The sequence below is a fragment of the Psammomys obesus genome, unplaced genomic scaffold (assembly GCF_907164565.1).
Source record: "Psammomys obesus unplaced genomic scaffold, mPsaObe1.curated_primary_1811, whole genome shotgun sequence".
Classification (NCBI taxonomy): domain Eukaryota; kingdom Metazoa; phylum Chordata; class Mammalia; order Rodentia; family Muridae; genus Psammomys; species Psammomys obesus.
This window is the reverse complement of record NW_026592666.1, coordinates 8,612,234-8,625,141: the sequence shown is the minus strand read 5'-3', so window position 1 is coordinate 8,625,141 and position 12,908 is coordinate 8,612,234. Positions and strand designations below refer to the sequence as shown.

The 12,908-nt window shown below is 48.0% G+C and overlaps 1 protein-coding gene across 4 annotated transcripts in view; it reads right to left on the bottom strand.

The window, feature by feature from the left end:
* Positions 1-12,908, bottom strand: part of Eva1c (eva-1 homolog C) — a 66,494-nt gene that overhangs the window by 3,479 nt on the left and 50,107 nt on the right. For 3 of the 4 annotated variants that reach the window (XM_055614874.1, XM_055614875.1, XM_055614878.1), the window contains exons 5-7: positions 8,847-8,990; positions 5,259-5,336; positions 3,337-3,426 (exon numbers count right to left, since the gene is read on the bottom strand). In XM_055614874.1, coding sequence (XP_055470849.1) covers positions 3,337-3,426; positions 5,259-5,336; positions 8,847-8,990 — 312 coding nt within the window. The remainder of the gene's footprint in view (positions 1-3,336; positions 3,427-5,258; positions 5,337-8,846; positions 8,991-12,908) is intronic. The other variant, XM_055614877.1, reaches the window with a different exon arrangement.

Here is a 12,908-nt window from a genome sequence, read left to right as displayed (position 1 = left end):
TGGCTTTGGTGGCTGTCTGCTTGTCCCCATCTATTTAACTGCATTCATGTGCCAAAGCTACCTGGTGGCCTGATGACGAAATGTCCTGTTCGATTCCTCAGCTGGAGCTCTTGGTTCCCCGGCTGTTGTAGTCAGAGGCCTCACTCTCTCCTGGTGCCAGGAGCCAATGTCCAGCCTTTGGGCGCTAGCCCCACAGCAAGCCTTTCTTTCTCTCAGACTTGCTGAGATGCGCATACTGAAATATCTCGCAATAAAATCAAGCAACACCCCATCCAGTCCTCACATTGAAAAGCTGGAGCACTGTTCTGGCTTATCAACAGCTAGCATGATGGCCTGGTCGATAAAGGTATAAGCCTGATCACCTGGCTTTGATCCCCAAACCTATGTAAATAATGACAAGAGAGAATCCGCCACACAAAGTTGTCCTCTGACAGTCATATGCATGCCCTGGCATAAATGCACGCATGGACACATTTTACATGTGTGTGTCCCCACGTGTGTAGATACCCACAGAGGCAAAAGAAGGCGTCAGGTCCCCCAAAGTAGAATCACAGTAAGCCTCCTGATCTGATACTGGGACGTTGGGTCCTCGGCAGGAGCAGCCACACCTTTACACTGAACTGTCTTTTCAGAACCATAAGTAAAGTGTGGAACTTGCAGATACAAGTACAAGGCAGCCGTCACATCGACGGATTTCTTATTTAGCCATTTGCAGGCTGGTCTGCCCAGCACTGTCCTAGACATGAAGAGATTTCAGGTAAACAAGAGGACAGTTGTCTGTGCCGAGGAGTCTCTCCCTGCTTAGACGGGCGTGCACATCATCCTGAGGGGATGAGTACATGGAGGATGGAGGAAAGGGTATTGACATAATGCAGGGTCAAGAGGTCCCAGCCATTCAAATCCTGAAGACGAGGCTCTTTGTAGAAGTTGATCGGCAGCCTTGTCCTTGGCCCAGCATGAAGCCGGACCCTGCTGCTGTCCATGGTGCCCCTGGCAGACGCCCAGCTCCTCTGGCCCTTTAAGCTCAGGATTCAGGATCTGAACCCCGTCCCTCAGAGTTGTTGCTCTGGACTAGTGGTGGTCCCCCAAACTCAGGCTGTGACTTTGTTGGTGGAACTATCTGGAGTTGATTGAGGTTAACAGAGTTCACCAGGGGCTCCTCATCTGACAGGACTGAGAAAAGCATACTCTCTCTCCTCTTTCTTTGTGTCTTTTGTCTCTTTCCACCACCACCCCTACACACACACACACACACACACACACATACACACACACACACACACACACACACACACACACAGCAAGCAGGTGGCTGTTGGGGGTTGTTCTGGTGTGCTGTGTACTCAGATGAGATGCTGAAGTCTGTGGCCTGAACTGGTTGTAGTTTGGATGTAGGCATTGTCACAGTCATTGATCAATGTTGTGTAAACTTTGTTCACCAATTATCTCTGATTGGTAATAAAACTGCTGCTCAGCCTATAGCTGAGCGAGAAAGGACAGGAGGCAGGACTTCCATTGCCAGTCTTGGGTCTAAGGTAGGGACCATGAGGTGGGGAGGAGAAGGAGGAGAAGGAGAAAGAAGAGATAGAGAGGGCATGTGATCAGGAGGGCTGACCCAAGAACAGAAGCAGCCCAGGCAGGACCAATAGGGCAAGTAATTCGTGGTGTGTGGCTGAGAAACAGCAAAGCCAGCACAGACAGGTTAGAGTAGATTATTATCTGCCCAGTTAGGGTGCTTAATGCTTATTAATAAATCTTATAAGTCTCCATGTCTTTTATTTGGGAGGTACAGTTGGTGATTAGAAAAGGCCTCCCAAATGATAACTTATCCAGCAGGTGGCTGTCTACAAGCCCCAAGGAGGCCCTTGATCTTGGACTTGCACCCTCCCTCCACACCTGTTAGAAAACAGAAACTGTTTCTTAAGCCCCAGTCTACAGTGTTCTACTATGGCAGCTAAGTACAAGGTGGGTCAGAAAGGGAGCCTAACAGCGGAGAGCCCAGTAGGGCTACACCTCAGCCAGGAGCATCCCTGGCTCTTCACAGATATCTGCACTTGAAGGGACTCTGAAACCGTGGACATACTTCTAAAACCCAGATCTTCACATTCGTTAACTGTGACAGTCATCAGGAGCAGCAAGCATGGAAATGGGAGCACAGTTGTAAGGAAGAAAAAAAAAGAAAAAGAGGCCAATAGCCAAGCAGCATATGGCAAGAGCACACAGGAGGGGTGCTGAGTGGGAAGACGGTGCAGTGACTGAGTGCTGGGGCCAGGATCTCTGGCTCCTGTATTGAGATCTTTCTCTAAGACTTAATTTCCCTCTGAGGAAGCTCTACCCCACACAACCCCAACCCCAGCTGGCTTGAATAGCAACATTCACGTGCATTTTACCAAAGGTCTCAGAGTTTCTGGCCTCTGTACAGTTCTGATGACTGTTCCTTCCCCTGAGGCCTACATATAAAGTTTGCTTCCCTTGGTGGCAGCTTTGGTGGGGGGGTTTGCTATGGACTTTTAAGAGGTGAGGTCTATGGGAAGTCTTTAGTTCATTAGGCCTGTACCATCAAAGAGAATTGTAGGAGCCTGCCTTGTTCCTTTCCCTCTCTTCCAGTTCAAGATGTGGTCACTCATGATGCTCCACCCTCACCACAGCCCCAAACCAATGGAGCCACTGGATCTTGAATATGACCTCCAGAACCATGAGCCAAAATATACCTGTCTTTACTTCAGGAGTAGCCTGGCTCTTCATTAAGTAATAGCGATGGAAAGCTGAATGATACAGCCCTCCTTGAGCAGGAAGCCATTGTGGAGACTTCCAGTCAACATTCCAAGACCCAGTCTGTCCTAGGACATGCAGGAGGACGGCAAAGACAGTGTGCATTCCTTCCCAGATATGACCGAACACGGCCGGGCCTGGTACAAGCCTTCAGCCATGGGGAGACTGACAAGCGTACTTGGGTAACCATAGTACTTCTCAGGCTGAGGTTGAGGTCACTGTGCTGTCCCACAGCACGACCTAGTTTGATTCTATGTGATCTGCCTTGCTTTTCTTCCAAATGGAGGAAGTTTTTAGACTTGTTGAATGCATTTCTAACTTTTCAAAGGGGAAATTTCTTTGGAGACCAAACCCTCAGTAACTAAACTTTATTCTTATGAGTTCTTTGGTTCTGTGGCTCCAATTGCATCTGAACCCCTGTCCTGTGCTTGTGGATGTAACAACACTGCAGTTGCCAGTACAGCCAAAGCCACTTTCCTCTGGTTGTTCTAGTGTTTAGCTTGTGTCGGTGAGGCAGTGCGTAAACCCTTCCGTTTCCCCGGAAGTTCCCTCTCATTCACCTACCTCGAATGTAAGCGAACGCGGCCAGAGAGTTGCTGACAATAACCCCATTTTTCCGCACCACCCTCGATCCACTTGGGTTGAATTTTATACCTGAAACATGAAAAGGCTGTTTGTCAGAGTGGTGTCCGCCCTGAAAGCCCGGCCATCTTCACCCGGCCTGCCACAAGGATTAAAAGTCTCAGACATGCAACCGTTGGTTTCTGACTGAACTGTGGAAGACTCAACACTTAGTGCTGAGGCCTGAGTGTGAAAGGTCACGTGTCTGAAGACTTGGTTTCCAGCCGTCAGTGTGGCTTGGGAGATGGTGGAACCTTCAGGAATCGGATCCTCAGTGGAGGAAGTGGTCATGGAGGGTGGGCCTTGAGGTCTGTAACCTGGCCCCACTTCTTATGCTGGTTCTCACAATCCTGCCGCCATGATGGACTGCATGCACCCTTTCCTAAACCATGAGCCAAGTTGAATTCTTCCTTCCTCATGTTGCTTCTCTCGGGGATTTTGACCCAGTAACAAGAAAAGCAGCCAATGCAGAAGCTATCTCTGAAAATATCAAATGATTAAAGGGATCCAAAACAGTTCAAAGTGTCAATTCAAACTTCAGAGACCCCTGATCCAGGACAGAGCACGCTATTCCATTTCATAGGCAATGGCATCCATTTGGCCTTTAGGAAGCTGAGTAAATAATGCCTCAGTTTACCTTGGAAGTGCTGTCTGCTCTGTGGACCTGGGGTTGTGGAAGAAGGGCCATTGTTGGTTTGTTACATCACACACACACACAAATGTGAGACTGGCCTGCTTCCAGATGTGAGGGTCCTGCCTGATGGACACTTAGCAAGTATTGGATGGGCCAATATTGGAGCTCAGGGAGCCTGGACCATCACATGGAGCTGATGCCTCTAAGACGGGGGGGTAGGGATCCTTCAGGACCATGTGGGAGCAGAGATTTGCATGTATACAGATTTCTTTCTCTTCATTATTTCTTTTCAGCAGGATGACAGCTTACATGGCATTGATTTGGGGTTAAGAGCTGTAAGCAATCTAGAGCTTAACGCCTACAGGAGGACTGGGCGGGTTCTGTGAAAGTCGTTTTATTTACTGGGCTTGAACACCTGCTGATTTGAGTGTGAAAGGTTTTAGAACCATTCTGTAAGCTACAGAGGGACACCTAGAGTTTACTATCACAGTGGGCAGGGACATAATAAACAAAACAGTAGAACAGGACAAAACCCTTGCTACCTAAAGCTATACCTTAAGCATTCCATAGGGTCTCGGCAGTTTCTTCAGGAACTTCATGGGCTGAATTTGTTTATATGTCAATTAAAAAGAAATTCAGGCTGACATGCTGACATGGTGGGTGGAGGAACTTGTTGTTAAAGCAGATTGCGTCAGCTTGCGTCCCAGGACGCACATGTGAAAGGAGAAACCTGACTCTCACGAGTTGTCCTTTGACCCCGCCCCCCACATGCACATATTTGTGTGTCCACACCCACTTACACAGACACACATAAACATATAAATGTTTTAAAAATAAAATCAGAACATCTAAGTCCCTGTTTATATAAGTTAGGTGAGAATCAGGAAGAGAGTGGCCGGAAGGGCTGGCCCGGTCGGCTGGCTCCGCCCCAGCTCTGCAATGAGCTGCCTGTATCACCAAGAACCCAAGTTGTTTCTGAGAAGATCTGTTGTTCAAAGTGATTTTGGTATTATTTTCTTTTAGGAAGAAAAGGGGGAATGGAAGAGAATGGGGGTAAACTTATTTTACTTGTGATTTTAATTTTTTTTTAAGCAAATGGAAGCACCAGCCATAATGTTGGTGTCAGCAGAGCAGCCGCCACCTCTGTGGCCCCTTTCACTCCAGCCTTGTGTGCCTGACTGTGCTCAAGGGTCTGTTTGACTTCACCAAAAAGAGGTGCCGTCAGAATTACCGTATTCAGTGTCTTTCTTCACAGAAGGGTTCAGGTTAGCGACAGCCGGATCCACCGCTGTGAGTATGTTCTTGGGAACTAAAAGCAAAAGAGAAATATTTTATATTGAAAACACCTTTGAATTTAATATATATATTTAAGGTACAACGTAGATAAAGATTTACAAAATGCTTTCAGTAACTAACTGCCTGTCTCACGCACATGTGTACACACACACACACACACACACACAGCAATATGAGGCCAACAAATGCCCAAGCCAGGCAACATATTTGCACACACAGGCACATATTTAAAGGAGCTGGGATTGCAGACATGGCCCGGAGGCTGACAGTGCATTGACTGTTGCAGAGGAGCCAAGGTCGTTCCCAGCGCCACACTGAGCAGCTTACAACTGCCTGTAGGTCCAGCTCCAGGGGGCCACCTCCCTGTTCTGGTCTCTGTGGGCACCTATATGCACAGACCTCTGCACAAATATATTTTATGCACATATATAATGAACATAAAACAAATATTTTCTTTTAAAGGATCTTAAAACTGAGAAAGCTGAGGTAGCAGGGCTTCAAACTTGGAAGCTAGCTTGGACTACACAGCAGACCTGATCTCAAACAACGCAAATGGGGAAAATAAATAAACTGCAGTGCATTCATCTAATGGAAAATGTTAGTAATAAAAAGAGCACAAGAATTGAATCTCGGCACAGCATGCTCCGTGGGAGAGGCCACTCGCTATAACCCATCTATTGCACAATTTTATTCATGTGAACTGCCTACAAAGGTAAATCTAGAGACAGAAATGGATTAGTGGCTGGGCTGCAGAGCACTGGAAACTTTGGGAGGGGTCATGAAAATGTGGGGACCACTGCACAGCTCTAAGTGTACTGAAATCCACAGAGGTGTGTCACAGTGGCTGGGCGTCAGGCTCAAAGAGTGCCCCGGGAGGCTGTTGTGAGGGATCCCGATACAGTAAAGCTAACTGACCAGTCAGGGCCAGCTCCAACCCCCTCCTGCTTCCACTCCATCTTTTCTCTGACCCTTCTACCTTGCCACTTCATCATAAATTTAGAGGAGCCTAGCTATTTGGGCTCGTGTAATTCACTAAATATAAGAAAGAATGGTTCACAGACAATCAGAGGTTCAAGGTCATCTTTGGCTATGTAGAGGGCTCAGGACTATCCTGGGCTACCTGAGACCCAGAGAGATAGAGACACACAGAGATAGAGAGAGAGAGACAGAGACAGAGAGATACAGAGAGAAACAGAGCTTCGAGAAACACACTGCTGCCAAGTGGAGGAAAGGAGACGGTGCCAAGTATTGTAGCTGCAGAAAATTGCTTATTTTCATTTTTGCCTCAGCCCAGATGATATCTGGGGGAAGTGGCAACAGGAAGAAGAAGTGAAGCCAACACAAACTAGGCGAGAGCTGCAGCGCTGCTTTCACAGAGCCACAAGCCGTTCCCAGCTGCAAGAGAACCTTGTCTCCCTCTCTGAGTGCTTAACTGAATTCTTCTGGAGACATCCCAGAACCAACAAGCAGACAGCAGCCATACACTGTGAGCCTCCCAATCCAGGAGACCCTGATACCTTGGTGCCCATCAGGGATGAGGGCGGCTTTTCGAAGAGGCACAGTTCTGTGAGAGACATTCCTGGCTGGCAGGGCACTGCTCTGATCCCAGGACACAGCAATACTAGAACAAATGCTTTCTAGTTCAGTCACCTTTTGCTCATCCCTGAGCTCCAAGAAGGCTTTCCCTGATTCCCTGGCAGAACTAAAATCCTGGATAGGTTGTCTCTCCCTGCCAGCAGAGGTGTTTCTTCCTCAGACCTGTCCCTTGGCTCATTCTCAAAATGTAGCGAGATGAGCCTCCTGGCGTGTGCAGATGCCAGAGGCTTTATAGATTCAGAGTTGTAGAGAGAAGCTTGGAGAGGAAGGGCATTACGGGGATGCGCTTTGCCAGGCAACCCACCAGACCTATGTTGAGAGACATAGATTACCATGGAAACCTGCCTATTTAGTGTGCAGAAATGGTATGTGCCTGTAATTGTAGCACTTGGGAGGTAGACACAGGAGGATCAAAACGTCACAGTCATCTTTGCCTACATAGCAACGCCACGCCAGACTACGTGAGACCCTGTGAGACCCCGTTTTAAAACTTATTCTTCCAGCTGGGTTAGAGTGGATTATAGCGCTGACCATGTTCTTAAGCTGGAAATGGCTGCCTAATTTGATTGGCTGCTCTAAAAACAAACAAACAAACAAAACAAAACAAAACAAAAACATAGATGGTATGTTTGACCAGCCACTCCACAAATTTTATCTCCATAGAGCTGTGTCAACAGGCAAAGGCTAATGAACGGTACTCTGCAGGGAGGCATGAAGCTCTTCCTCCTTGAAACTTCCTGCCTTCCTTCCACCTCCACGCCCATTCCAGAAAAGCAATCAATGGGTCAAGAACACAGCCTGGACCACCACAGCACCCAGCAAACAGCTGCTGACGTGCTTTAACGTAGCTCCCGGAAGACAGGATACAAGTAGCGCAGGGATTTTGCTGGTTTCTAAGGACACCGGAATGGCAAGGGCGCTTGTTGTGACATGTGGGTGCCTGTGCGGCCTACATGCATGCTCAGGGCAGGCAGACACAACAGCTGTCAGTAGCACCCTGGGCTAGCCATTGAGGGCCTCTACATGGTACTGGAAGGCTATAAAGGAGCCAAATAGTACCTCTGTGAACTCACACGACACCGACACATTTCAGGGCTTCCTGAACCAAGATAGAAATCGTCCGTTCCCGGTGACCTCAGCTCTGTCCCCGGTTGCTTGTTCTGTCCCTCTCTCCACCCACTGCCAATCTGATTACCTGATGTGCTCTCGAAAGAAAACCCTGTTGCTTATCTGATGTGAATGCCATAAACAAGGATAATGGAGAGAAAAGTCTGGGGTATGTGAGGAAAATCGGAAGTAACCAGCTGAGCTGTGGGGCTCTTTCTGTCAGCAGCGAGGTGGGCTGGGCACCCTTAGGGGCAAGCACCTGTGTTAATGGACTCTCAGGGGGTCCGTTCCTTTAGTTTCAGCTAAAACTGTTGTGGAAAAGAGAAGCTGTGTACATTCAAATGTGCTCTTGTCTGTCGTTATTATTGTTGTTGTTTTGAGATAAGCACTTCTATGTAGCCCAGGCCAACCCTTGAATTACCTGAAAGCTGGGATTGCAAGTGTGCACTGCTTTGTCCACTTCCTGTCTGTCACCTGTGTGACATGAACTGAGCATGCCCAGAGGAGTCCTCATCACCATTTTCAGCTTTTACATGTCTATATTTCCTACTTGCTCTATGAACTTAAACTGCGAGTGCTCAGTACCGCTGACTGCCCAAGGTGCTTTCCTAGGCAAGTGTGTGTGCTTGAATGACGCTAGTGTACACCTTTCTTGCTACAGTCAATAAACCTCTCTCCACTTTTCTATCCCTTGGCTGTGCTTGTGGGCCATTGTCTGCCCACCGTGTGCAATTAAAGCGTCACACAGTCCTGTCCAGACATCGCCACCATTTCCCTACCAAGCAAGCGTTCATGGAGCTGGTTGAGGGTTTGCTCTTACCACAAGCGTAGGCAACAGTGAGGTATTTTCTCACCCCTGGAAGACAGGGGCTCCCGAAGTGGTAATTATCGACGAGGACCTTACATCTCTGCTTCCCATAGCACCTCCTGGACAGGACGTGTAAAGCTGTGTGAGACAGGCAGTCTGGAAGGGAAGGGGCAGGGAAAGCGTCAGGCTGGTCTGCGCTTGTCACCAGACACATTACAGCTATATAGAAATGTACAGAGCCATCACACAAGACCGTTTCTTGGCTGATCAGTCTCTCTGAATTACCCAAGAAGCTCTGCGCCAGCCTGGCCATCAGCCCCTAGGAAACCTCTAGTTAGACTTAAGGGCCTGCTGGCAGAATCTTGAAAAGCTGATATAGTCTTCATCATCAAAGCACCCGGGCACTTGGATGTTTGCCTCACATTGGGCTCTGCAGATCTGTAATTGCCGGGGGATACAGAGCCCATGAAATATACAGAGCACTGAGTAAGGCTCTTACTTATTTCACTGTCCACTACACCTGGAAATATTTGCCGTGGTTAAGACTTTCTTCTACATGCCCACAAGCCCCATGTGGAAGTGCCCATTATCTAATTCCCACGATCTGGCCCCGCTGCAGGACCTCAGTAAGCAACCGATGAACAGGTGGAAGAATGAACTGGGAAGCGAAAGGTCCTGCTTTCAGCACTCAGCCACAACTTCCCCGGTAGCTTGGGCGGGCTAGCTGTGCTGCTCCAATGGCCCCTCAAATGTCCATGCACTGGGGGGCTGAGGTGGCTCAGCAGTTAAGAGCTGTTCTCCCAGGGCATCTGAGTGCTTCCCAGCACCCACATGGAACAGCTCACGGCTGCCTGTAGATCTGGCTCGCAGGGATCTGGTGTCCTTCTCTGGCCTCCAGGGTAAATCATATCCAAGCACTGGGAGGACACACGTGAGTCCCTGGTGCTCACTGGCCAACCAGCTAGCTTCCTCAGCGAGCTCCAGGCTAGGGAGAGACCCTGCCTCAAGAAACAGGGCGGATGCATCTAGGAGCACCACCCGAGGTCGGCCTCCAGCTGACACACATGTGCACTCTCTCACACAGGCACATACATAGAGAAGATAACAGGCGGACCTGAAGCAAGCTGCTGGCTCTGCCTCCCCTCGCCAGCCCTGGGCCACACAGTGCAGGCCCTCAGACTCGGATGGGAGGGCCAGGGCCATTAGCTTAGACTTCTTAGCCCCCACATCTTAGGTCAACTCCTATTCTTCATGAGTTACCTGGTTCCTGCTCTTTCGATAACAGTAACAGGACGCTGACTGTGGCTAAAATCACAGACTAGCTCGTCTGCCGTGGTTAAGACTCCACACAATATCAGCATCAGGAAGAAGGCAGTAGTGACTAAGAGCATGACGTCAGGCTGGACAGTGTCCTTGCAAAGCCTCAGTTTCCCCACTTGGACAACAAATGCACTGGCTCATGGGCCGGTGTGACCACTGGCTGAAACCCTTCACAGATAGCGCTGGCACCTGAGGGACATGTTTGCCATCACTGTCATAGACCACCTGGTGTTAGACCGGCTCTTGAATGCCCTCCCACAGCCTCTGGGAGTGAATGGAGAATCACTGGATAGTGGCAGAGGCCATTGTGATTAGTGGGGAAAATAGGTTCCATCACCCCAACATACTTATTTTAAGGTCCCTCATGTTGAGAGTTATTATGGTTTTAAAATCGAAAAGTGTAAGTGAGCTTGCTTGGTTTAAAAACAAGTTTTTTGTTTTTTGGTTTTTTTGTCTGAGATGGCACCTCATTCTGTAGGCCTGGTCAGCCTTGAACTTACGGCTCTCCTCCTGACTCAGTCTCTGCCATGCTGAGATAATAAGGTGAGCCCCCATGCTTGGCCGCTTTCAGGATGTATTCCGCTTGTTTCATCTCTGAGACAAAGTTTCGATGTATATGCCAAGCTAGCTTAGAGCTGTCGAGGACCCCATCTCAGCCTCCTAAATCTTGGTATCATTGGCCTGGGCCATAAAATGAGCTTCCTTAAATGCAAAAATAACATCTGTGTTGAAACAGAAGCCAGTGTTCACATGGTGAGAATCTTCAGGTATGTTTTTAAAAATGTAAACGTTCCTGCAATATTACTCCAACTATTCTTGGTAAAACTTAACTTTCCCCAGATGCCACAGAGAGTTTGCCTGGGAAATAACTCCTCCCTCTCAACCTTCTTCCAAGTTACTTTCTTTTTGCTTGGTGGGTGCACAAGGCTGAGAAGACATATTTTTGTTGTCTTCAGCAACTTCATTATTATTTAGGCTTATGAGCTGAGCATATTTACCAATGGCTCAACAATAAAGAGTCTTTGCTGCTCTTCCAGCGGACCAAAGTTCGGTTCCTTTCCTCTCCAGACAACGCACATGGATATAATGCCTGCAGGGAGCCTGTGCCTGTGTGAGCTGCAGAATTTATCTTAGAAACTGGGTTTGTTTTTTTTTTTAAATACAACTCTTTTTTTTTCTTTTACAAAATACACATGAGTTCATTATTTTATGACTTCATATTTTAAAGTATAGATAAAGCAACGCTGCAGAGAAAAGTCCCCAGCAAATCCTGCTCTTGAGGAGGAAAAGCCTCCCGAACCTGTCAGTCTCTAAGGACATCTTTCTGAGCTGAGGGTGGGGCACACAGGCATGATCCCAGCAGCTGGGGGGTGGGGACAAGAGGATCAGGAGTTTGTGTCATTCCGGGGCTACATGAGAGGGGGCTAGAGGCAGATCGGCAGTAAGAGCACCTGCTGCTCCTGCAGAGGACCTGATTGTCTGCCCAGCACCCTCTCTGTGGCTAGCCACCCTCTGTAACTCCAGCTCCACGGATCCAATGCCCTCTTCTGATCTTCATGGGGACCAGGCGCACAAATACATATACATGCAAGACACTCACGTACATAAGCTAAGCTAAATACATCTAATTTTTTAAGAACACCTTTTGCCACTTTTCCCTGTGTAAAAATCCTCCCCCCCTCTGCGGAGTTGTGCATGCTTAACTTTGTGCGTGGCTCCTCCCCCTTCCTAATATATTTTCAAACACATACTCGTAAGCTTTATGTAATTTTAGATTTTTTATTTTGTATTACGTGTATGTGTGTAGGTCAGTGAGTAGGTTTGCACATGTAAGTGCTGGTGCCTGTGGAGGCCAGAGGTGTTGGGATGGTCCTGGAGCTGGTTTAACAGGTGATTGGGGATCTATTTGAGTCCTTGGCAAGAGCATACATGTGCTTAACCACCAAGTTGGCCCTCCAGCCCCATCAGCTTTGTTTTACAAGGCTGCCTTGATGGGGTTGGAGAGGTGGCTCAGTGGTTAAGAGCACTGGCTGTTCTTCCAGAGGACCTGGGTTCAAATCCTAGCAACCGCATGGCAGCTCACAACTGCCTGATGGCTGCTCACAACTGTCTGTAACTCCTGCTCCAGGGATGCGACACCCTCACACAGACATACATGCATAAAATTTAAAAGCAGGAAATGAAAAGCTGCTTTGATTTTCATCCACTTGTAAAACCCTGTGGGACAGTTAACATTTCTTTTCCATTTTTTAACACAATAAGCGATGTCATGTTGAACTTACTTAGAGCTAAATATTTGTAGGCAAACATGGGACTTTCCATAGGAACTCTTGGTCATAGATTATTCTGTCAAAGAGTGCCAAAACATGACCACTGTGGCACACTGACAAGCTATTATTTAGGAAAGTGGTACCATTGTGTACAGCTGACAGAAATGAATGTTCTGGAAAGCTTATGCTGTCTTAGAGTTACAAAGAAATAGCTCATTTTGTGTGGAGGGAGTTGTTCTTAGTATTTATTAGTTGTTATTGGTATTTTCTTGACCCAGGCTGGCATCAGACTCAATATGTAGCTGAGCACGGCCTTGAACTTCTGTTCCTCCTGCCTTCGTCTCCCCAAGTGCTGCTATTGTAGACATGCAGCACAGCGCCCAGAGCCTGAAGCATGCTAGGCAAGCACTGTCTAAGGGAGCTCCCTCCTCAGTCCACCCTGAACACAGTCTGTAAGACATTAAGACTATTGAGAAGAAAGAAA